The sequence below is a fragment of the Sabethes cyaneus genome, chromosome 2 (assembly GCF_943734655.1).
Source record: "Sabethes cyaneus chromosome 2, idSabCyanKW18_F2, whole genome shotgun sequence".
Taxonomy (NCBI): Eukaryota; Metazoa; Arthropoda; class Insecta; order Diptera; family Culicidae; genus Sabethes; species Sabethes cyaneus.
The window spans coordinates 33,456,430-33,483,839 of NC_071354.1; the positions used below are offsets into that span (position 1 = coordinate 33,456,430).

At 40.1% G+C, this 27,410-nt stretch overlaps 1 protein-coding gene across 1 annotated transcript in view; it reads right to left on the reverse strand.

The window, feature by feature from the left end:
* LOC128735253 (protein O-mannosyl-transferase Tmtc3-like) overlaps nt 1-27,410 on the reverse strand; it is a 450,482-nt gene that overhangs the window by 169,892 nt on the left and 253,180 nt on the right. The window contains exon 5 of the mRNA XM_053829747.1: nt 7,877-7,992. Within this exon, the coding sequence (XP_053685722.1) occupies nt 7,877-7,992 (116 nt within the window). The remainder of the gene's footprint in view (nt 1-7,876; nt 7,993-27,410) is intronic.

Sequence of the window (27,410 nt, forward strand, 5' to 3'; positions counted from 1 at the left end):
TTTTTGCGAAGAAATATTACAGAAAAACTTTCACAACATATTGACCTATGTATGGCGTAAAATAGCGTTTAGTAAATAATAGTGCTTAATATTTGATTCGTATTTTTGGATGCATCTCGTATTTTATGATGTAAAAAATGAATATTTTTACAAGTGCTAGAATCGGAGTGTCTTAAAATAGAAATCTACCTCACACACCTATCAACAAAATTCTAAGAAAAAAACTAAATCTTCAAAACAATATGTTATTGGAATTGATAAGAGCCTTTCCTTGATCTGACCTCACCAAAATTCACATAATACTATATTTAGCGTACGTTTGCCCGCACTGACAATTATTAAAAAGCAACCATGTCGTGCAGATGTTATTTCGTTCTATTCTTTGCGATCTGAACATATTCGCCCGTGATTGAAGTTTTTGGAGCAACTTAGTGGAATACGAAACCTGCAATTCAAGAAAAGAAAACTTTTTCCGTTTAAATTCTACACGGTATAAATTTTATCCACGACAGATATGTATTTCTCCTACGACTTGCAGGTTTCACCCGTGTCTGTTTTCGAAATAGTCTATCCTCAATAAAACTAATGGTGGAACTTAATCGGGAAAAGTATTCTTTTCTTTAATTTCAGATCCAGTAAAGTTCCAATTTTGTCAGACCCATGTTGAATTTTGGGCTGACAAAATGGGGAAACTGACAAAATCGGGAAGTTTTTTTCCAATTTTTTTTCCAAAAATTCAAAACTTAAGACCTTGCAATATCGAAGACTTCTACTAAAAACTAAATAACCCTCAGTTGGTCAACCGAAAAAGCTCAATGAACCGGGCACAGCACACTGGTCCAGAACCTCTTTTGGTACGCATTAGCTTTGATTAGCTTATGGAACCTTTGGAAGAGTTTCTTAAAATTAAAAGTTCTATCGTCTAGCGGAATTTAAATTTTGATTAATCCCCCTTAAAAGTGCAATAAAAAATTATTTTTCTTCAGTTTCAATATAACGCTGGGTTCTGTAAAGTTTTACAGCATATTATTACAAGAAATTTTGCTGAAGAGCGTAACCTTTTATCTCTTCAGCAAAGATAGAAAAATCCTTTTTCTCATATAAGAAAAGTCTTTAAAATTAGTTTTTCTATTTTAGCTGTTTTTGTAGTTGTTGTAAGACTTTTTCATGTTTTACAAAGTTGTACAAATAGTAAAAATACACAACATTGCTGAATATAGTATACTTCTACCTTTGCTTTTTAGGAACTATAGAACTTTTACTATAAAAATACCCTAATTTTGACCCCAATTACTCGCAAGAAGGCATCATTTTATTCAAAAACTCTCCCTGGAGAATCAGAATAGTTTCAAGCAGGCTGAAAAATTTTATAAATCATGTTTAAAAGCACAAAAGTAAAACAAAATTTATAGCTTGACAAAATCGGGATAAAAAGCTGAATCGGGAGTAGACAACTGTATTCGCTCTTTTCCGCTCTCTCGTTCCGCGGCTGCAACCGTCAAGGCTTCATGCAATTGATTTACATTAACCAGTCTATGACAGCATATATCAGTTGTTTGCAGCGTTATCTAGCAAGAAAAAAGCCTAAACCTTGTAAATGGTCTCGAGGTACGATACTGGTCTAAAAAACCAGACGTAGCATGTTAGAACCTTGGCTGGGAGAGGCTGCACGAGCTAATAGGATTGTAGCACTAATTCTGCAATAGTCTTGTACTCTTACACCAGGCTGCGAAGTCTGTCGTATAAGAACAGAAGGTCAAGTTTCCAAATCGGAATTTCGGACCTAGACTTTACTGTGCTTTGTAGTAAGCAAAAACATGATCAATAGTGACGCTTTCCAAGTTTGAATCGAAGTGGAAAGTTGCAGAGATCAGAAGTTAAGTGGCGAATGAATGACGATAACGGCTCTGCTTTCCTTTTTATGTCATTTCAACAGTCTTTACATGTCAACATGGCGAGACTACGCAGCCATTGCAAGTTTATTTTGCTTCCTTGTTCTGAAATGGCAGCACCAGCCACAAACTCAGTGTTTGTAATGGTAGTCCGTACCTGCGAACTAGTGCTATCACACAGAAAATGTATGGGCAAAGTTTAGCTTGAAAGTTTTCGGTAATTTTCACTATTTAGGGTTTGGAAAACTATCTTTTCAAGATAACCATACAATTGCTGCTTCTTTTTTGAATCGGGTATGAAATGGGAAGGCAAACGAGAAAGCGACCAACATAGCTTTTGCCAGTCCAAGCTCCTACCTAGCGCCTCCACGTGGCCATACTCGGTAATGCTCTATTGAGCAGCTAAGCTAGGAGGTACGAAGCCGCGTGGTTCCCAGATGCAGACGACTGAGCCACACGGTATTGGTAGCAGGTAAGTATAATATGTTATTTTAATTATTTGTTTCGTTTTAGCTCATCAAGCACCTCCTACTGTACAATTAAGACACTAGCCGTAACAAGCTTAAATAATGCACGTGGACATCGCAAGGAAAAATTAAATTAATTATTGCATATTAGATACACTGATGGAAACTGACGTAATTATTGTTCATTCGACGGATTGATGGTGAGATTGTTCTATTTTTCCCATGAATGCTCTATTTAATTTTATTTTTAATATTATATTCATATTGTATATTACTAGGTTCAAGAATACCTATGAAGATTGCGTGAGTTTTTGCGCATCCTCTTAAAGTAGGCGTTCAACTAACGTACCCATTTTTACAATCGTAAGGCCAACGCCAGGTGTATGGTGTACTTACGGGTATATCATATCAGCCACCCATGATGTGTACGTTTGTCTATGCTATGCTAATTGCTGCTTCTTTTTTAAATCGAATGGTATACGAATCACCAAAATCCGTTCTAGATTGAAAAAGTTTTTAGCGTTCAAAATCTTTCATTCTTTCTTGACGCTAGCTTGAATCCCAATTTTGTATTGAAACCATGCGATAAGTCGTAGTTCTACGTCAAAATTAGACAAACTTACCGAAAATAATAAAAAAATTAATAAAAAGCCAATTCAATTGCCCGGCGTGAATAAAGTGTGTACAACTGGCTAATAGAATCGGGTCTGTATGAAAATGGTACAAAAATGTTTAAATTAGATACAAAAATGCTGAAAATTGACACAAAACTGATAAAAGTATTATTCAAATAGGACAAAAGGACAAACATGATACAAAAATTCTAACCAAACGGCACTAAGAAGCACAAAATAGCAAAAATAAAACAGAAATAACATAATGGTAAAACCAAAATTTACTTAAAAACAGTCACAAAATGGTACAAAAACGACACTAGAAGAGTACCCAAATTGACACAAACATGGACGATAGGCGTAAGGCTCAGAGACTTAGTTTCTGAGACTAAGGTGCCAGAATTTTACGAACTGCAGTTTTTCCTTCATTATTTGAAATTTTTCCAAAACGCGATTCGGTCAAATAAAATTTCGGCGTTCTGTGACAGTTGTTGAATTTCGGTCATTTTTTCGGTCATAAAATCTTTTTTTTTCGGAATTATGCCCAAGGTCCTCATGCCAAAACACACACACACAGACTCCACATTTAATTTTTTTGGTATTTATTTGTAGTATAAATAGTAGAGTATAGAGTATTTTCCTAAGTTTACTGACTAGTAGGGGTTATTCCTTAGTTGAGCAGGTTGAAGGCAGCGAATATTTTCTATGACATTCGGCCATTTGTGTTTCGGTCAAGTGTGTTTTGGCCTTTTGTGATCTAAGCATTCCTGTTCGGTTATTCGTGATTACATTAGATATACTATATCATTTGCTATTTCGTCCAGTTGAGTTTCGGTCATTTGTGTTTCGGCCATTTATGTTTCGGCTATTCGTAGGTAATTCAATTCACCCTATGTGCATCGCTTTTGAGTCGACTGGATCTTTTGCAAGCAGTATAGTTGGTGTGGTATTTCCATGTTAGATTGCCTAAAGTCCATTATGCCTACCATACTTTATGCCTTCCGCAAATTATACCTATCACCCATTTTGCTTGTTATCATAACGTCCACATGCCTAACGTTCGTATGCTTATGGGATATATTTAAAATAGTATATTAAAAAATGACCTTAAATTAAAACATATCTTCTTATCTTCTATTTATATAAGAGGCTTATCTGTTACCAAAACCAGGTCTCCGACAGAACGTCATAAGAGGCTTATCGGTAATTAAAAACAGGCCCCTGACAGGCCAATCAGTTCTATTCTCAGTCACCTCACTGACTGGTCGACTGCTGGAATGCTCGATTGCTCAACTGGTTGACTAGACTGCTCGATTGAACTGGTCGATTAGACTGCTCGATTCGATTGCTCGACTGGACTGCTCAACTGAATTGCTCGACTAAACTGTTCGATTTGTCTGCTCGACTCAACTGCTTGATTGGACAGATCGACTTGACTGATTGACTGAACATCTCGACTTAACTGCTCGATTCGACTGCTTGATACATTTGTTCGACTTACTCTACTACTACTCGACCCGACAGCTCGACTTAACTGCACGATAGAACTGCTCGACTGGACTTTGATTCGACTGATTGACTTGACAGCTTGACTTATCTGCTCGACTTCACTGCTTGACTGGGCAGCTTGATTTCACTGCTCGACTTAAACACTCGACTTGACTGGTCGACTCAGCTGCTCGACTTAACTGTTCGATGCGATTGCTCGACTCAACTGCTCGATTCAAGTGCTGGACTGGACTACTCGATTCAACTGCTCGACTCGACTCAACTGCTTGACTCAACTACTCGATTGGACTACTCGAATTGGCTGCTCGACTCAACTGCTCAAAAACTCGATTGTTCGATTCAACTGTTCGACTAGACTACTCGATTTAACTGCTAGACCTGACAGCTTGATTCAACTGATGACTGGACAGCTTGATTCATCTGCTCGACTAGATTGCTCGACTTAACTGCTCGACTTAGCCACTCGACTACAACTGCTTGACTTAACTGCTCGATTCCACTGCTCGACTGGACTGCTCGATTCTACTGCTCGACTTAACCGCTCGATTTCGCTGCGAAATTTAACTGCTCGACTGAACCGCTTGACCCGACTGATCAACTGGACTGCTTGACTAAGCTGCATGTTTCGACTGCTCGACTCAACTACTTGACTCAATTGCTCGATTCATATGCTTGACTAGACTACTCGATTCAACCGCTAGATTAAACTGTTCGAGTGGGCTGCTAGATTCAACTGTTCGATTTGACTGCTCGACTGAGCTGCTCGAATTCACTGCTCGACTCAACTGTTCGATTCAACTGCTAGACTGGACTACATGACTCAACTGCACGACTTAACTACTCGACTCAACTACTCGATTGGACTAAACAGCTCGACTTGACTGCTCGATTTAGCTGCTCGACCGTACTGCTCGACTGGACTACTTGACTGAACAGCTTGGTTAAACTGCTCGACTCGACTGCTTGACTCGACTACTTGATTCGACTGCTTGACTCGCCTGCTCAACTGGATTGCTTGTCGCGTTATCATATGGTCGGTGTTAAATCATACCGAACCAAGTCAAAAATTTCAAAAAATAAGTTAATGAAAGCCAACGATCAAGAATTTTCTAAGCAACATTTTACTCTACTCAGACTATATAAATGCCGCAAATAGCCAGAGTTATAAGATGATTTCGAATGATTGATAGCTATAAACCATACAGAGCAGCAAACTTTGAATGCGTTTTTCTCGAAGTCAGAATTTTGTCACTTGGTTCTGCCTGACTTAATACTGACCATATGAGGAACTCAAAGAACTAATACAAAGATTAAAAATCTTCACAAACACTGGCCAATGGAATGTATCCGCAGTTTTCTGAACAGACATTTGTATTTTCCGGATCGATTCGGGCTCAACTAGTCTGTCTCATAATCAACGAAAACATAACATAAAATATCTTATTTCTACTGTTTTAATGTGTTTTTACCATGATTTGTCATTGGGTTTGTATTATTTTTTACTCAGTTGATCCATTCAGGTTGATTTGTTTTTCTGTAAATTGGTTCATCTTTTTTCAACAGCGTTATAATTTTACTTATCTACGTCAGTTTAGATTAATTTTGTTTTGATCACGTCCAACATCATTTTCGTTTCTCCTCAAATTTTTTCGATATTGCTTTTCTTGAAAATTCATAGCTTTTGAATCACTGAATTTCAATGATTTTGATTCCAAACGTCGAGTTTTGTCGAAAAAAATATTGGACAAATGCGCAAAGTTCTTTATCAACGCAAAAACTGAAAATATTTGTTTTCTGTGTTTTCGCAGTGTGTAGACCAAACAGACTCCGATTTTTATATTTTTTCTGGAAAGCTAAGAATTGTTTGCATAAAAATATCAAAAATTCGGAACGATAATTTTCAGTTTTTGAGATACAATTTTTTGATTAAATAAAGTTGCTACCTCATGCAATGGACACGCATGGTATTTTTTTTAGAGAACGGATATTTCTGGCAAAAAATGAATGTTTTTGGCTTGTTTTTGCCAAAACTATTTGCGTTCGAAAAAAAGTTCGAAGGCGACACTGATAACTGACATTCCCCAGTGCCCCAGTAACAAATAAATAAATTGTAGTTTCAGGAGTTTTAAGTCATTCTACGTTTCGTTAATGAGTTTCTTAGTTTATATTCTCGAATAAGCGAAGTAACTGAGATTGGTTTTGTTTCCAAAATAATTTCCGCTGTGTTTTCATATGGAATATGATATTTTTCCAAACAACCTTTCTTCGAATTCGTTCAAAAAATGGTACCTGCTCGTGCAGCTTCAAGCTAAATCCTTTCAACCTCATATCGACAACAAAAATTAACGACTGTTCCACACTAGTGCACTGAGCTGGTCGTTCTGTTCGTTCGAGGCAGCGAGGCACGGAGTACCTCCGACGACCGTCCAAAATTTAATCTCAGCTGATTCTCCGGTTGACCAAGAGCGGAACCATAACCGGGGGACCGCACAATCCCTCCGAATGCAAGCAGCAAATAAGCAAAGTAAACAGTACCGAACCGAACCGAACCGAAAGACGACTGACCACGCTTAGGTTGCTTGTGATTAAAATTCCTCCGGGAACGATCGCCACCGCGCGCCTCCTTGGCTGTACCTTGGCCGGTATGGAAATGAAAACTGTGTCTGTTTTCCTCCTCTATTAGAGCCATCCGACCGGGGTGGTGTCTGGATGCAGAACGAAAGGAGTACGAAGACCAAAGCAAGTCCTTGGAAGGTTGCAGTTTTTTTTATCTTTCCGTTTTTTGCTGTTGCTCTTCTGCTGGTGTGGTATTTTCGTGTCGAGTACAAGGACGAAGTACAAGACTAAACTAAAACCGTCGGAATCATGCGGTTTTTTCCGGCTTCCACTTTGCTGACTCTTGCAACAGCCGCATGGCGATGACCTAAATTTCCGTCTGTCCTGTTCCGTATAACACACACAGTAAGGCGCCGGAAATAACCCTGAACCGAGAGGGAAATGGAACAGCAGGCAAATGTGCACCCAGCCCTGGGGGGGTGGGGCATGGATAAATTCTGACATTTGCTGCCGTTTGTTTTATTTTTTGCTACTTCGGAGCGATAGCGGGCTGATTTTGCATGGTTTTCCTCACCTCGGGCGGATAAATGATTAAGATGAATCTCTTAATTTTGGTTTCTCTTTGGGGGAGTTTTGCGCTACATGTGGTACCGACGTTGTTTGTTGGACGTTTCGTTCCCAGGGGGAACGATGCTTCCACGCGTGATAAGCAATGGTTCTAAATTGGATACATTATTTAAAGTGAAGGAGATGGAAAACACGGAACTCTTAATGCGATAGTCCGTTACCCCACCCAAATTGCTGTTTAGATTCAACGAATAATGCAAGTTTCACTCACCTTTTGGGCGACGAAAATCTCGTAAATAGCACAGACACCGGTGATGGTAATGCCCTGCTCCTTGCAGAGCATCGCCGTGGTGACAAACAGCATAGCTACCGAAAGATACCTCCAACCTGCAATGAAATGGAAACAAAAGATGACTGAATTAGTACAATATTTGGCAACCGAATGTCGCATCTAAATATTACGGCCCCAACCCACATACACAGAGCATGTTCCGACTCTTCTTATACCTACAACAGAAACGTCTTAAATAACCTGATTTACGATGGTCGAAATAGCTGCCGCCTTCGGTTCGCCGAACGACGACACCCCAAGGCATGTCGTGAATTCAATTAGCTTAAAACAATGTACCTGCCCCGGCTTTGCTACCGTCTCCGGTGGTGCACAGGATAATGTAGAAACGGTGAACGGACTCTAAACAATCACTACACGGCTGGCTGTTTGGGCTCGAGTGCGGGGGCGATCGAGCCAGCCAGCCAGCCTGCAAGCCAGTTGACTAAAAGCTTTTTGACATCAACATCGACCTCCTTCGCCAGCGGCGGCGGTAAACACGACTCCGAGAGCGCAATGGACTGTAAAAGAGAGTCCTAAATTACCTCACCCAACGTCGTCGCCTGCCACATTATTTCGGTTCAGCAAAGGGTGGTAAGATTTCAGTGTTTTCAGATGCAAACAGCAGTGTCATGTTTCGGTTTAGCATACAATGCTGTAAAAACAAATATAATTGATTATAATGTAAGAAGATCAGAGTACTTTAACTGCTTATTTAGACAGAAAGTACCGCTCAACTGCAACCGCAACTCGGTTTTATTTCTAGGCTTCTAAAATAGGCTGAAGTCTAGTTTTGACAACGTTATGAAACTCACAAAAAATATTTTAATCTATATTAATGAGATTCTCTAATTGCTATTTTTCAGTAAAAAAATCGAATCTCATTAGTGAAAATCTCCCTAGGACTAGTCAGTCGCCTTTTGGCGATTAGCTTAATCTCAAATTTGGCAAAAATTTAAAAAAAATCAGCGAAACGGTCCAATCAAAAGAACTGTACGACCAAAATTGCATCCAACTGGTTCTGATTTAGTCATTAAATCATTGAGATTTTTAGAACAGCTGCGTGTAATTCGGGAAATTTAGAATAGGGTTTGAGGTAAATCATCCACCTAGCTAAATTGTTTTAACGGTGCGAATAGTTGGTTTTTTGTTCAAAAATTCGCTGTAGCAAACTTTGCAACAACTCAGAACATCTCAGAGGGTTCCATTTAAAATATGACAATATTTGGATTGGTTTCGATAAGTAGATTTCAGAGAAATATATAAACAGTGAAATATATAAAACACTACTTAACACAGTCAATTTTATTTGCAACCATCAAATAGGGATTAGAGGTGACTGTATAAATGATCGTTTTGCTCTTCAGGATGACGAACAATATCGACAATCTAACGTTTCAATTCAACGTTAGATTAACGGTACAGAAATAATAGGAAAGTGGCTTCAAAATGATATAAAATAATAAAAAAATAATTCAAAAATAATTCAAAATTCCTTTTCCTTTTCCTTTTTTCGGGTTATCCAACTGGTCGCTTAATAGCGTATAAAACTCTGCGCTGGGCCCTTTTGTGATGTCAACAAAGTGTCAGGGAGACCTCAAACATCAGTTCTACCTGACGAGACAGGCACTGTCGCCCACTAAAACACAGGTAGAGCGCCAAGCATAGCCGTCACGCCTATACCCGCAGGCGGAGGCGTTTCGGCCCTGCGCGGACTCCACGAACTGACTCTAAGATCTCTCTGCCAAAGGCCGGAATGTCATATTTTAAATATAATGATGAAGATGATAATGATGATGATGATGATGATGATGATAATGATGATGAAGAGAAGAAAAATAATAGATCGAATTTGTAAATGTGCTTTGGACTTTTTGTACCACTCGAGTTGCAATATGTGGTATAGCGAAGAATAGAGATGCCAATACCGAGGGGGTATTTCAAAAACCGGTTTTTCGGTATTGATAAATTCAATACCGGTAAAACCGGTAAAAAACCGGTAAAAGCCAATACTAGAAAAATAAATTAAAAAATTGTAAAATTTGTAGAAAATGTTTCCATTAATCAATGGTACTCAATTTTTTGGAACAGCTAATTGACTAGCTCTCTTAAAAAGTAATAAGTATGGAAAAAGTGTTTATCGTGTCAACTATAAAACGAGACAGGCTTTACTGGGAAACTGCATACAATTTGAGTAATACCAAAAGATACGGTCTTGTGGTCCAAATTGACAGCTTATTTTCCTACTAATTTTATTAAAGCCCTGTTCTTGCGGAAACATCTGTGATACGTGGTGCCGGGTAATTGAAATATTTACAGGTTTTTCGAATTATTTTGAGTGACATAGAGCATTAGTGAATTTTGAGACACGCATTTTAAGGCGGAGAATAAATAATTGATCAGGAACTGAACATGGTCGGAAAAAACTGGATTACATAGCTCGTTTCACACGGCTCGCAGTATTAATGGTTCTTACAAGTCAGTCTACGCTCACAGCGATGCAATCTTTGATAGTGGTTTCAGAAAACAGTCATACTGTCTATCCGTTGAGGATTGCCAACAACGAGTCAATAACCGAACTCCTCTTCCGCGATATGCTATAGCATTTTTTAAAGCAATCCGTAATTTTTCACTGAAGATTTTATGAAGAGCTACAATGTGTATAGCACATTTTTACTGTTGCGCAATATTCTTAATTGTATTCTTAATTCTTAAAGTCACTATCTTTAGATTTAGATAAATATTTTCCGTTTGTTAAAATTATATAATTGAGCCTCGGAGTACACAAAATGATTGGTTTGATGGGGAATGCCAACAAGCGGTGGAGGAGAAAAAAAATGCTTGGAAAAATTATCTAAGTATTGCCACTAGAGAGAACCTGGCCAAGTACCGACGAGCTAGGAACCAGTTGACCACGATCCTGAGGAGAAAAAAGCGCCAAAAGGAGGACAGAGATCGTGAAGAATTAGAGCAACTATTCCGAGCTAATGACACGCGCAAGTTTTATGAGAAGGTGAACCAAACTCGGAAGGGCTACACACCGAAACCTGACATGTGTAGGGACGAGGGAGGGAATCTAATTACAAACGAGCGCGAGGTGGTCGACAGGTGGAAGCAGTTCTTCGATGAACACCTCAATGGCGAAGTCGCAGAGGGAGGCGGAACGGAAATTAACCTAAGAGCGCCCATGGAAGATAGTGATGTCCTAGCACCTGATATCCAAGAAGTCAAACGAGAAATCAGGTTGCTGAAGACCAATAAAGCCGCTGGGAAGGACCGCCTACCGGCAGAGCTTTATAAACATGGCGGGGAAACGCTAGCAAAGGCTCTACACTGGGTTATTTCGAGGATTTGGGAGGAGGAAAAGCTACCGGAGGAATGGATGGAAGGAGTGGTTTGTCCCATCTACAAAAAGGGTGATCGGCTAGACTGCTGCAACTATCGTGGTGTTACGCTGGTAAACGCCGCCTACAAGGTACTCTCCCAGATCCTGTTACGCCGGCTGTCACCGATAGCACAAGGTTTCGTAGGGAATTATCAGGCGGGTTTCATGGGGGCTCGCGCAACTACGGACCAAATGTTTACTATCCGACAGATCTTGCAGAAATGTCGGGAGTACAACGTGCCCACGCATCACATATTTATCGATTTCAAAGCAGCATACGATACAGTCGATCGAGACAAGCTATGGCAGATAATGCACGAATACGGTTTTCCGGACAAACTGACGCGACTGATCAGAGCTACATTGGATCGAGTGATGTGTTTCGTACGCATCTCTGGGACACTCTCGAGTCCCTTCGAGACGCGACGAGGGTTGAGACAAGGTGACGGTCTATCCTGCATGCTGTTCAACATCGCTCTTGAGGGGGTGATCCGACGAGCGGGCATTGAAACGAGAGGCACGATTTTTACCAAGAGTAGCCAACTTCTAGGCTTTGCAGATGACTTCGATATCATTGCCAGGAACTTTGCGACGGCGGAGGCAATCTACGCCAGACTGAAAGCGGAGTCTAGGAGAATTGGGCTAAAAATAAATGCGTCGAAGACCAAATACATGAAAGGAAGAGGCTCAAAGGAAACAAATGCGCGCCTCCCACGGACGGTAACCGTTGACGGCGACGAACTAGAAGTGGTAGAAGAGTTCGTGTATTTGGGATCGCTGGTGACCGCGGACAACAACACTAGTAAGGAGATCCAGCGGCGCATCCAAGCGGGAAATCGGGCCTACTTTGCCCTTCGTAAAACGCTGCGATCAGGAAGCATACGCCGCCGCACGAAGCTAACAATGTACAAAACCATTATTAGACCGGTAGTTCTTTATGGACTTGAAGCTGTGACGCTGCTTACGGAGGACATACGCGCCCTTGCCGTGTTTGAGCGGAAAGTGCTGCGGACGATATTTGGCGGAGTACAAACTGAAAGCGGAGAGTGGCGGAGGCGTATGAATCACGAGCTACAGGCACTGCTTGGAGAGACTCCCATCGTACATCTAGCGAAAGTTAGCAGGCTACGGTGGGCCGGACACGTCGTAAGGATGCCGGACGACAGTGCGACGAAAACGGTCCTCTTCAACAACCCCACCGGCACCAGGAACAGGGGGGCCCAACGCGCACGATGGCTCGACCAGATCGAAAGCGATTTGCGACTTCTGAGACGGCTAGGAAATTGGCGACGAGTGGCCCAAGACCGAGTTGAATGGAGACGAGTGCTTGAAACAGCACGAGCCACCCCGGCTCTATGCTGCTGAAGAAGAAGAAGAATTGAGCTGTTATTTTCAGAACCTCGAATCTTTGAATTGAATTCGCGCTATACGTTAACAATCTGAACGGCAATGGAAGCTTCTTGAGTTATTTTTCATTAAATTTACCATGTAAAAAAATACCGAAAATACCGGTTTTTGATCACGTAAAAACCGGTATTTCGGTATTGAAAAATAACACGGTAATACCGGTAAAACCGGTTTCGGTAAAACCGGTAAAGCATCCCTAGTGAAGAAGTGGAGGATTCGTCAGCCCCGCCTAGCACCGGTCTTCAACCGCGCGCCCGCTTTCAGTTTTCCAACACAAACAACCATAAATGAACCAATAGGTAAGACAAATTTCGGAGCATTAGTGGTTATCAACTTATCAGGGCAAATTTAATCTTTCATCCCCTTAGCATTCACAGTGCATTCCCACGATACAAAGTAAATTGAGCGCAGCACAAGCTGGACGTTCGCGGTAGTCGACAGAAGCTTCAAAATATAGAGACTCGCCCGCCTTCCAACCCCCGAGACCAAAGTGCTGTAAAGCTCTGGGCTTAAACGTCTCTTTAAGACTCGACCCCTTCCCATCGACAGAGCCCGCGGGCGTCCATCAGAGCTCAGGACAGCCACGGGGCCAGTGCAAAAATTCTACTCTATCTAGCAGCACCGCCTAGCCGAAACTCGAACACGCGACACGAATTGACCTAATTTTCCCATCTGCTACCTAAGAAGTGCTATTACCCGTAATCATTAGAGTGGTCCTTCGGCATCCAATCGGATCTGGAATCCCGCTTAGATCCCCTTACTAACCCTAAGCCCCCGACCAACTCAAGCAATCCGACATTTTTCGGAGATATTTGTGACAGTTGTGATAAATAGGGATGAATCCTAGAAAACTTCATCTATTGTCAGAGATCCCCATACTGGCCTTATTCTTAAACGGAATAAAAGCACTTTCTGAACAACGCAACAATCACATTTGGTAAATTTTTACCCCGAGTCCCACTTGAAATCACAAAAGTATTTTGATATATACCCACATTCAGAAGTAAACGTGACCGCTGTTCATTTACTGATTAGTTAAAAAGCCCTACACCACGACAAGGTTCAGTTTTATCGTAGGGAATTCAAAAATAATTCAAAATTTGAACAAAAATAATCCAAAATGAAGCAAAGAGACATAAAAATAACAGAAATAAAACTCCCAGCAATAAAAACTGTACAGAATCAGGAAGACCTCAAACGGCAATTCTACTCGACGAGACAGGTAATGTCGTCCACTCTACAGAGTAGACTGAACGCATAACGACGTGGGCGTTCGCAGTAGTCGACAGATACTTCAAACCATAGAGTCGCACCCGCCTGCCAACCCTCGAGATCAAACAACCAATGCGCAGTGGTTTTAGCGGGAACGCGTCGCCAAATCCCAAAAACCGACCGCTACCTAGCGCCGCGCTTTTCCCGCAGCCTGCATTGATAAATATTTGCAACTGCGTAATACGGTCGAATGATTATTCATGTCCCCGTTAAGACGTCGAAACTTTTTTTTCTCCTATGAATGTATAAAATTAACTAAAAATTTTAATATTTTGTTCCTACGTTTCTTCTATTACTGATGTTATTTCCATTTAGGAACCAGCATTAGAATGAATTATGTAAAACCTTATATATAAAAAAATGCATTTCTGTTTGTCTGTCCGTATGTTCCTTACAGAAACGTAAACTACTGAATTGATCGGCGTGAAAATTTGCATGCAGGGATTTTTAATTCCGGGAAAGGTTCTTATGATAGTCAGAGACCCGTCGCCCCCTAAGAGGAGGTAAGAATTTTTTCTATGGTGAATTCCCCTCTTTGGGGACAAATGAAATACAAATTTCCTCATAACTCGAGAATTAATCAAGCAAATGGAACCAAATATGGTATGTGGGGGTTTTAGGAGGCATTTTTTCTATGGTGAATTATGACTCCTCTCCAATTTAAGAGGGGGAGGGGACTCCCAAACAAATGAAATACAAATTTCCTCATAACTCAAGACCTAATCAAGCAAATGGAATCAAATTTGGCATTTAGGGGTTTTAGGAGGCAGAAATATTTTATATGGCAAATTATAACCCCTCCCTCATTTAAGAGGCGGTGCTCCCATACAAATCCAATACAAATTTTCTCATATCTTGAGAACTACCCAACAAACACCGACGCTGAATTAAAATGCTACTGATTCGGTCACAGCTGGTTTAACTCTGAATACTGGTGGTAGACGCTGAATAAATTGCAGTGAAGGCCTCTGTATTCTATAAGTGATTAAGCAGCCAACGAATGCGCTGTAAATCAGCTGCTTCACATAATAGTGTCACAAGCAGATTAGGCGCATCTTCAACCTTTCCACAACCCTACAATATTCTCAATAATTGTGCTATATTAGCTGAATAATCGATTTATCATCTTAATAAACAGCCCTCCCACGAAACATTTATGCGCTGATTAAATATTTTAGCAGGCATTATTATTCAGTCATAGCTGAATATGCATCGAATAAAATTTATGTAATCAATTCTATAATACTTATTTCAGCTTATTCTTATTGGAGAACTTATACAACCTATTTCGTTTGAGGCAGAAAAACACTAGTTAAACAATTATATCGCCCTTTATATAACCTCTGTGCGCCTTGTTTCCAGCTTTGCGCAAATTGGTTATTTAAAAACGCGCAAAAGCCTCTATTAAGCTCCATTGCAGCTTCGAAAGCAGCTATTGGCAAGCCCGAAGCTTGATAAAATCACTAAATATACATGTTTAAGAGATGAAAAAAGGTTTTTATTTCTAAAACTAAACCATAGTTCAGCCACAGGTGGAAGGTAGAAGATTACGGTTCAATTCCCGAAAGATGTCGACATGCAATTTTAATTAGCTTGCATATACGAAATCAAGTTATTCAAAATTTAAAACATAGCATACGACGCCATAGCAAAATAAATATGACGCGTTCTATTCTTTTTGAAATTTAAAAATTGATCATTTTTTGGCTGCATAAAGGTTGATAAGACGTTGATTAATCGACTGAAAAAGCATTGCAAAACTATTTCTTGTTCTAAAAATAGAATTGACAGCATTGCGCAAATTGGTTATTTAAAAACATGCAAAAGCCTCTATTAAGCTCCTTTACAGCTTTGAAAGCAGCTACCCAAGTAACAATTCCAGGCTGATCAAACGTTTTTTAGCTGAATTTATTCAACCTGTGGCTGAACTATGGTTTAGTATTAGAAATAAAAACCTTTTTTCAGCTCTTAAACATCTAAGTCAAGCTTCGGGCTTGCTAATAGCGGCTTTGAAGCGGTAATGCAGCTTAATAGAGGCTTTTGAGCGTTTTTAAATAACCAATTTGAGCAAAGCTGGAAACAAGGCGCACAGAGGCGATATAACTGCTTAGCAAGTGTTTTTCCGCCTCGAATAAAATAGGTTGTTTAAGTTCTCCAATTTCGGCTGAATAAGTATTATACAGTTGTTTACATAAATTTTATTCGATGCATATTCAGCTATGGCTGAATAATCATGGCTGCTAAAATGTTTATTCAGCGCATAAATGTTTCTTGGGTAATCAAGTAAATGGAACCAAATTTGGCATATGAGGGTTTTTAGAAGCTGTAATTTTTTCTATGAAGTATTGAGACCCCTCTACCCTCTAAGAGGGAGGTCTCCTATACAAATGGAATACAAATTTCCTCATAAATCAAGAACTAACCAAGCAAATGGTACCAAATTTGGCATGTGGAGTCTTACTAGACAGAAATTTTTCTATGGTGAATAATGACCCCCCCTTCCTTTAAGAGGGGGGTGGTGTGGGCACCCATACAAATGAAATTCAAATTTCCTTATAACTCGAGAACTAACCAAGCAAATGCACACGGATAGAAATTTAATCTCCAATATGAGCAAAATGACTCATGATTTCAGGTTTTAAGCTTATGTTTTATGAAAATACACCATGAATAATAATCATAATATCACGAGCTTCTTGCAGTACAACGTAACTCAATATCATGAACTATTATTCATGATTTTGTGCTGCCTGATATGGCAGTTCAGTCATGATTTGACAGCAATTCAAACTTCATGATTTCATTCATGGTATCGTAATCGGATTTCTTTCCGTGCAACCAAATTTGGCATGTGGGGGATTTTAGTGGCATGAATTTATTTTATGATGGTTTGAGACCCCTCACTCCTGTGGTAGTGGGATAAGGACTCTCATACAAATAAAACAGATATTTTTGCGTAACTTAAGAACTAATCGAACTCGAGAAATTTTAGACTCTTCCATAAAATATAAGCCAATAAGGCTACTACAAATATTTTATCAAGTTTTTGTCCTTCCAGTATTGGGCAACTGAACGGAAAGAGAATTTTTTAATCGAGCAAAACTAATGCGTTTTTACCTAAAGTTTAAACGTGTAAACCAAATCTGTTCTTGCTTTTTATATATATGTTATTGTTTTCCATGCAAAAACCTACGAAATTCTATTGTTTGAATTTCCATTTGTGTTTGGTGTTAGACGCGTTAACACTCCCTACGCTTATTTGTCGAGTTCTTTAGGCTGTAGAGCCCACAGACAATTGATTTTATTAAAAAAAATTCGACTTACATCCCACAAATTATTTTTTGTCCACCGATTTTTGAACTCCGTTTCAAAAACTTTAAAAATAATTTGCAATGGCCTAATAGGACCACAAAAAAACTATCTATAATAACACTAGATGATTCAGGGCGAGACGGCCGTAGGCTGCGAGTGTTTCCGGCGACCCGCCGTCGGAAGGCAGCTCGCCGCAGAAATCACCTCTGTCTAGGTTTATTTGTTTTCCTATGTCTACTGGTTGACCTCTATTACTTTCCTTCAGTTGGGTCCAAATGAGCGACCGCGAGTAAGGAGAGGATCACCCCTGCGAAATGGTATTTTCCACGAAAAAGTTTTCCGTGAAATGGTACATTCCGCTTAGGGTTTTTCGCGAAACGTTATACAATCACGGCGATTTTTGCTTTCCGCTTTGTCACCCGCTTTCTAGCTAAAGAATGGGCATCAGAAGTGTATACTAAAACATTTGTGTGTACACAAACAACCAAATCATTGTTACTTGAGATGTAATAAAAATTGAATTCTAACATTTTTTTTTATTGATACTAAAATCTTGTTGCGTCCATGCTTTCTAGGTCAGTTTTTAAATAAAATTCATTAATTTTAATAAATTTCATTGAAAACTTTGGCTAACCAGCGATAACTCTGCAAACAAATTTCATCAATAAAATTGCAAAGATCGGTGCGACTTCCAAACGCGATTGTCTTAGATCGAACTTCCCCGGCCCGGCAGACAGAGCCTACACATACTTCATTAAAAGTGCAAACAAGGTAACCGACTTTTGCCAGTTTAATTGGATTCAACTAACGTTCGGAGGCAGAAGTTAACTTCCATCATTATCCGACACCTGCTATCAAGTCAAAGTCGGAGAAAAATGAAATGAAGCTTTGCGAGGAGGAGGAGGACGACTCAAGCGGAAAGGCAACCAAAATGAGAAAAGTTGCACGTGTTAAATCAAAATAAGATTTCCAACACGCCAACAGTCGAACGATTTCGCCATGGTTTTCGCTGCTGTGCTGCTGCTGCTGCTGATGTTGCAGTTGAGGTTGAAACTGAAAAGTTTCCCTTACGTATTTTTTCCCCATCGGAGCAACAGCAGCAGCAGCGGCTAATTCACTGCTCAAACCAACCAGTATATGAACATTGTACGTGGAAAAACGTGTTGGATGCAGGAAGGTGGAAAAAGTCTAAACGAAATACAGCGAAAATTCACCACCACCATTGCCAACATTGCTAAACCAACCAGAAACTAGAAAGTAAAAGTCGAAACAAACATGCCCACACGGATACGCGAGCAGTCGATGCCGCCGCCGCCGCTGCCGCCATCATGTCATGTTTCGCCCCATCCGGGGACGGTTAAATCAGACAGACTTGCACACCGCAGTCCGGGTTGTTCGGTCTTCGGTTCGGTTCCGCCGCTATTTTTGTTTGGCAAGACAAAGTCATCGGAAAATGTACGTAATTGAAATTAAATCAAATCCTCCACTTTTCCCCGCCCCCGGGGAGACAGCAGCGAGAGAGTTGTTGAACTTCCGTTCCGTTCCATTCCGTTCCGTTCCGACATCGGACTCTGCTGCTCTGCTGATTGTGATTGTTGACGGTTGGTCGGTTGGTGATGGCAGCGGCGCCCGCCGATCAGTGTTAATTCTTTTGCTTGTCTTCCGGTGCGGCGAAAGTGTTGTGGTTTAACACTGTTATTCTAGCTTTTTGCTTATTGTTCGTTAGACGCTGATTTCGATCGATTTCTCACCGATTCGTGCGCTATGTGCGAGTGATTTTTTTTTCATCGTTCCAAGGATTGCATGAACGACTGCGGTCAGTGAATTGAATTACTGCAGAGTGTAAAGTGACATCTTTGGAATACTGTCAATTGATAATATGATTGAGTTTGAAAGGAAAAAATAGAGGTTAAACTCGGCAGTTTTTCTACTTCTGGTACAGTTCATTTACGGGTAACAATGCGCCTCCATCAGTTTATCTGTTCTGGAGCCGCATTGTACTTTACTACTTTATGAGCCAAAACGATTTTTTCTCTGGCAACGAAAGTTCTTTCAATTCAAATTATCTACATTCCCGTCCACTTTAGAAGTAACATAATCAAACTGGACATTTTTCCGATACTCGAAAGTCCACTCAACCGCCGTATTTAATTCCCACTCGGAACCAATTTACTAGATATCACCGTTGCAACCGTTGACAGCACCATGGGACAAATATATGACAAATAGAAATCCGGCCAGCTTTTCCCATAAATCCGAACGTAATTTGTTCCTCCATACGCTAATTGCACCAATGGACCACACCGCTACTGGCTATTGCACGCTCCGGAACCACCTCTATGATGATGTTAATGCTGCTGCTGCTGTTGGGGCTGATGCTGCTGCAGTTAACCATCCAACATTCTCGGATGAATAGAAAATGAAAAGGTAAATTTAATTACCTTCCCCCTGCCACACACGTGCGTTCAGCTCCGAGTGCACTCGGAAAAACACAGATCGTTCATGTTCGCTCGGCCTTCGGTAAAATTAATGTGATTATTTCGGATAAATTGAGTCGTGAATTAAATTTTATGTTCGTTATCTCGTCACATTCCTGCCTCCCGGTGCTGTTGTACCGCCTTCGGCGGCAGCGGTAGCTACTGAACCGGGAAGGACAACAATATGGCAGCATGCTTTCGCAAGCAAACGGGGAAAGCGAACGAATGACGGTGCCAGGAGCATCCAGCAATCGGCGCGATAGTGATAATAATTAATTCACCTGAACATAGTGATTCAAAACAAAAGAGCTGACAGGAACAAACATCGTCCGTTTGAGAGTGGGTGGGTGGGGTCTGCCAGAACGGAAAATATGTAATAACCAGGTTATTATTTGTTTGCCGAATTGTGCCATGAGCACAAACCTATGATGAATTATAATTTCATCCCGTTCGGTTGTTTTAAATAAATAATTTGCTATGGAAACGGTTTAACCAATATTGACGAAAGCATTTCGATAATGTTTAATCGTTGAAATATACATTTTACGATCGGTAATACACCAATTCTTTTGATTATTTATTTTTTTAGTTCCTCAGTAACAACAGGGTTGCTTGAACGGATCATCACTCAATTCGTTCGGTTATAATAAGTGAAATATATGTATTAGTACATTGCTTGGACACCGTTCCCAGTATTCTTTCACTGATGAAACGGTCAGACTGATCGGACCGAAAAGGATCCTTCGTACCAGCTTCGGACCAGTAACTGAATGTTGTGTTTTATTTTCTGAGTATCTCATCATTCCGGGGCAGTGGATCGTGATGCATAACGGACGACTGAACCGGACTGAAAGTCCTAAACAAACAGATACCTTTTTTCCCAGCGCCTACGATGGTGAATGGTGCAGGTACGGGGCTGGGAAGCTGGTACTGGATGGACTGCCAGAGCCCCTAGTGGCTACTTGAGTCGTTCGGTACTGCAACCGAATGATGGTCAATTAAACAATTATGCTGCGTTCAAAATGGAAAACAAATTTGAACAGGCACTTAAGTGATGGGGGAAAACATTCTGAAGTAAGTTATTATTTTGCTGTTGGACTTGAGTTACGACTCGGCAATCATCGGTTGGTACGTGACTTTGCTGGTACGGCCAATGCTTTGGGTATATAATCGTTGCATGAAATGTACTTGATTCAATAATGTTATAGATGTTGATTAGTTTTGTAAGTGACCACCGTATCCTGTCTATCTGTAGGCTATTTTTCATCTTCATTCGGCACAATTTTGTATTGATCAGATAAATTTTTAACTGAATTAAGTTGTTCCAATTTTATTTGGCTACCCGTTTTTGTATAGTCTCATTGTAATGGCATAACTATTATACGTATTATTTAGGTCATAACTATTATACGTTCTCAGTTCTTGATGTTCTGGCGCAAAAAAAAATATTTTACTAGAATCTCTAGCAATCTGGCGCACTTTACTTTGCGAACGTTCTTCATTAGGTTCAGCACAGGTTCTGAGACCTTTCTTAGAGTTAAGTTTTAACACACAAAATTCTTCAATTAGTCTAATTTGCGGGCAATTAGAGGGATTTCCAGACTAAATAACATTTTTATCGCAATTTTCGACTTAAATGGATGCTTCAGACTACTGTGTTACCTGACTCATAACGAATATACGTTATATACGGAGGAGGGTCTCGCAACTGACCAACTTGGTGGTTTTTCGTTTAATTGATCATAAATTCGAATAGAGTATACAAATATCAACTACATAACATAAGAAATTACATGATTACTCCAAAAAGAAAAGCATGAGAGACTTTAGAATTTCGGAAATAGGGGTTCGTTATGATTCAGGTAACACAGTAGGCTAATACTTGCCCTTCTCACATAGCATAATACTGTGACTCTGAAAAGGATTTGTAGTCCAAATTCAGGTATTTGTTCGTCGTCCATTCACTTCGTAACTTCAGCAAGCAACAAGGATCGTATCGTACAGCTTTCGTCCGCTCGGACCGATCGATGCTTCTTATTTTGTTGTTCGTTTTGACTACTTTGGCTTCTTACAGATTTGTAGATTCCTAACTTTCTGTTGATTTCTGTGACGGTTAAATGCCCTTAGCACATTCAGAATATCGCTTATCCCAGCATCAGAATCCGCACAATATTGTGCTACCGTAGCGACAAATGGTATGGAAAGTTCGGTGCATAATCGTCTAGATTCCGACCGCGTTCAAAGACCTAACTGCTGAGCACAGTCAGTCGTCTGCAGCTGGTTAAATGAGTACTTTTTGACTACATCCCGTATTGAAACATTCTTCTTTTGCTTTTGCATGTTTATACCCTACTAGCATAGTTGTTACAAAGTAGTTGTACCAACTGAAAATTGCCTAACTCTAGTCATAAAATAATTGCTTCAATTATAAGTGCCAAGACTGTGCTGCTTGAGTACGAGTAACCCGACGAGGGTTGGCAGGACCTTCTTTTCGACCCGTTTTTGGTTTAAACTCAAATGAGATATTGTCACCGAACGCCCTGTTTGCTATTCGAACGACTTTTTTGCCTTCAATCTTCCTTTTTCGTTACCATTCTTAGTGACAATCGTGATTCTTTTCAGCATTTGTTTACAATTCGACGGCGTTGTAGTCTTGAAACCCCACGCATTTGAAAAAAAAACTGTTGGACAAAATATACCGACGCACGCACGCACAAAAACTGTGAAATACAAGTGAGCAATTGAAGGTTTTATTACACACTTATTATGGTTTCCGTGACCTAAATTGGTCACAAATGCCGTTATAAGAGTACAATAAAACTCAAAGTACTACTTGGGTGATTTATTTTAGCAGTTAGGCCATTACAATTTTATTTTAAAGTTTTTGTCACTCCTCCCTTTGAATTTGGCTCTCAAAATCGGGGGGCAATAAAATAATTTGTTGGATATGAGTCAAAGTTTTTTGTATAAAATCAATTATCTGTGGGTTTTACAACCCAAATAACTCCTAAAATGAGTGTACGGAGTGTACTATGGTCCAGAAAGCGACTTTAGACGTACAAAAATGATTGCGCTTAAACGGAATACTCTAGCTTAATGAAGTGTTCAGCAACTTTTGAATGAAAACATGATGCATCTTTTGAAAGGGTCGTCCAATGTTCAGATGATACCGTAACAAAAATTCAAGTAATCATTTTTTAAATAAGTTTGTTTTCCTTTTCTTAGTTTCAAAACATTAAAGATAGATTATTTCACATAACTTTTCTAAACATTTCAAATTTCTAACTCTTACGTATTTTCAATTCATCATAGAAAAACTCTTGCCTCCGAAAATTCCCACATGCTAAATTTGGTTCAATTTGCTTGATTAGTTCTCTAATTATGCAGAAATTTGTGTTTCATTTGTATGGAAGACCCCCCCCCCTCTTAGTGGTGGGAGGGGTCTCTAACCATTATAAGAACCTTCCCTGGCCCCAAAAACCCCTGCATGCAAATTTTTACGCCGATTGGTTCAGTAGTTTTCGATTCTATAAGGAACATACCGACAGACAGACAGAAATCCATTTTTATAGGTATAGATTTATTCACCTTTTTTGTCATTTTTGTTTACTTTTTGTGTCGTTTTTGTATTATTGGTGCGTAGTTTTTTAATGTTTCTAATTTCATTCTTGTGTCACTACTTGTATCTTTTTGTATTTTGTGTTTCTTTGTATCATGTTAGTAGCATATTTATGTATGTAATTTTTCGTTCTTTATTTGTGTGCCATTTTTATATCAGTTTGGGGGTCCACTACAATGACTACAAACTACAATAATTTATATCATTTAAGGCATGGCTCCTGTATAATTGTTCATTTCTGCGTCCGTTTTTTTTGTTTTGCGTCTCTTTGGGGTCCTTTTTGTATCTTTTCATTTCTGTTTGTTTCATAATGACGTAATTTTTCTAATAATTCTCGTATCAGTTTTTGTTAGGCCATTCCAAATTATTTTCCAAATTTCTGTCACCTCCTCGCCCCATATAAGGCTTACAGAACAAAGATGAAAGCCGATTTCCCATAAGTACCCCTTAGGTTTGCTTATAGATTTTCCTGACAATCGGAAAAGCTGTTAATTCGTATGGTTTGACGCTGACTGAGCATATCAAATTTTCTACGGAATCTCGTGTACTGTTGCTAAGGAATCAATTCGGAAATTCTTTGACGTAGTATCTAGTCCTTCAGTAACGTTCCAAGTCGGACCAAGTAGCACTGCGGCTACAGGGACCCCAACAGCTTGCTTTTCGATGGCTCGAAGGTGCCCTTGATGAAAAGTAGATTGATTTTTGTTGCCTTGGAAAATTTAGTTGAAATCATTGGGACTCATTCATGCAATTAAATAGAACAAATAGCAAATAGAACAAATCATTTTACATTTCGGCGCAACTTCTGTAAACAAACCAGAAGGAGGATCGCTGAGAAGTCCCCTATCGTCTCTATTTGCGAGAGCTTTTCATGGCAAATTTTGAAAAATAAATTGAAGCAATTGAATTGAATCTTGCGAGACAGCCCCAGACCCAGATTTGGCTGACTTGTCCAGGATGACCAAGTGTCCTTGCATGATACTTCATTACGCCCGTTGAATGTGAAACGCTACAGATGAGAGAGATTCCAGTACACTTAACTATAGGAGGGACATTTACACTGTCAAGAGGCTTCAGAAGGTAAATATAGAATTTAGCGTGAAGGAAGGGTAAATGTGGGGCCTGAGAATAAACCCATGCTAAAGTCACTTGACATCGAATGGCATGATTCTACTAAGATTCGAACCCACGACCACTCACCTCGGTAAACTTGCGGCTACGGAGACACCCCCCCCCGGCCCCCGGTTGTAGGAATAAAGAACAGTCATATAAAAATATTAATCGTCGCATGGGGAAGTATGTGATGCATGTACGGGGAGTGATAGAATTGGGAGGATAAAATAAAATTAGGTATTAGGTAAGTGTGGGAGAGATTGGTTTTTATTAGACTGAACGGAAAAACTGAAAAGTTGTACGCTCAAGTTTTCGGGTACGGGGAGTGTTGCTGTGCTGATGGTTTTGCTTAGTGGCTAACGGAGAGAGGAAGTAGAAGGGGGGGTTGGGAAGCTGTAAATATCAAAATATCATTTTATTTTTTTATTGTGAATCAAAAAAGTGTAAATTTACGTTCTCTATCAGTTTAGTACTGTGGTTAAGTGGATGAGGTAGGGGTAGAGGTATTTTTCTGAGCAGGAAAAGTAAAAATTGTAGGTTTTTATAAATTAGAATTTCATTCAAATTCTTGAACTAGAAATTTCCTAATAATTGTCGAACTACCTGGAAATTAAATCGTAAGAAGAAATGGCAAAAAAATTCTAAAAATGACTAGTGAATTTTAAGTCAAAATGATTAGAAGATATTATTTCGTCATTTGCCACGAAACTCTCCTGATGTAGTGCGAATTTCATGTCAATTTTGATAGAAGATATTTTTCTTCATGGTTGACACAAACCGATTTTCACTTTAATGATTCTCCATCATGTCAAATCCATGGTAAAGCTGTATCAACGTGATTTGTATGTTTGAAGTCACCTGTCTCGGAGAACTTAATTGTTGATGAGCTGCAGTAGGTACATTAATTAAATAATTACGTCATTTTCACAGCCTCCGTTCACTTTGAATGGCTGCAAGCCATCGGTGATCAATCGTTTAGGATTGCTTCATTATTACGCAATCACAGAACACTAAACAAAGTGTCACCTCCGGAAGCATACATCAAACGGGGTTACATCAAACGGCACACTCATCGCACTCATGTCGAACCAAACGTCGCAGTAAATTTCACCTTTCAAATTTTGTCACATTTATCACATTAGACACACGGCAGGCTGGCAGGCAGGCAGGCAGCAAGGTGAGAAAGCAGCAGCACATTTTACAGTCCGTTTTAATCAATTTAAATCCTCGAGAATTACGTGACAAGCTATCGGGGCTTACACTTTAACGAGCATAAATTCAACAAAACAACGACAGCATCGCTTGCAACCGTAAAACAGATCTGTCTGTCGCAACGATGACTGTCACAACAACCCCGAGCCCGATTCGAAGCAAGCACACAGGTTGAACCTTTACGACACGCTCAAATCCCCGCTGGCAGAAGCTATCGGAGAGAAGCTACTTTGGCACATTCGAAACAAGAAACGCTCCAATATACTCAAATTGACTTTCTCGTAGTCCTGAACAATCCCACCTACAGGCTTCATCGCCAGTTCCTTCCAAGCTACCCCCCCGACGCCATTCATTGCTCACGTGTCGCCAACTTATATCCTATGCCTGCCTTTCAAATATGATCCGAACTATAGAGGGAAAATTTGTCTTTCCTTCAGTCCGTAGCTTTGGTTTTGAACGACACCGGCAGATGGCGTTTCCCCAATTCCAGGTACCGGTACTAGATGATAGGTGTAGGACACAACGAACGGAAAGCATAAGAATACCTTGCGGGGGACGAAAGTAATTCATCGTTTCCAGATGAAATTTGAAACGCTTCAGATCCAGCTCAGTTTGAACAAATACACATTAATTTAGAGAATACCTCAGTCACTTCCCACAGAGAAGCTATTGGCCGGAAGTGGTGTGCGTGTTTGTATGTGTGTGTCTGATGTCAGGCAGAGGAACGAATTCATGCTTTGTTACATCAATTATTTTGATGAAGAAATAGCTTCATTCAATATTCAAGCGATAATTGCTGCACAGCTGTCAGCTGTTCTTGTCGATTTTCAAATCATTTCTTGTATTGGCATTATTCTGTCAAGCTTATGATACAGTCTTAACAGTCTTATTCCGATTAAACTACACTGAATATCGATTCAAGTCAGCAAAAAGTGCAACTACCCACTGCCCAGACCAATTCATCTACTCAACATCAATCGTAACATCTATATTGTTGTGTAAACATTCTTCCACGTGAAGAACCCTTTTTCGAGTTTCATCTCTACACTTCTAGCAACGAAACATTTGCCTGAAATCACATCTAACAGTCCCATTCAACGACTGTTGCCGCCGTCTTCCGCTGGTAGTCTCTCCTTTCTATGTACATAGTATGTAATGAAAATTGAAACACAGAAAATGGATACCACCGCCTGTCAAATGCATGAAATCCGACCGGCCTAGCAACCAGTAAGACACAGTCGACCCGTCCGGTACCCGAATAGAAAAGACGAAAAACACTTCCGCAGGCCAAGGTCTCCGTCGTCATCTTCTTACGTACAGCCTTTCCGGTTCAGGAGCGGAGCGTGCGACGACGACGACGACGATGTGTTTATGTTTGGTCGGCATGAAGTGTAAATGGAGCAACACACACTGACTGCTGCAGTACTAGCTATTCGTTTGGGGTAAGTTTGTGCACCGGCTTTGTCTTTTGGCCTGTCAAAGGTCCTCAAAGTGTCGAATAAACACACTGCAGGCTCGGCGTGTGTGTATGAAGCAATGTAAGACCTTCCTCATGACGACCCTCGAGCACCTGCTGCAACAAAGACGGTACTGGAAGCAACAGCAGGACTCCGATAGCGGAAACTGGGGCTGTACCTGCCACATATTACGAATTGCGAAACAATGGAAAGTCTGTCGAAG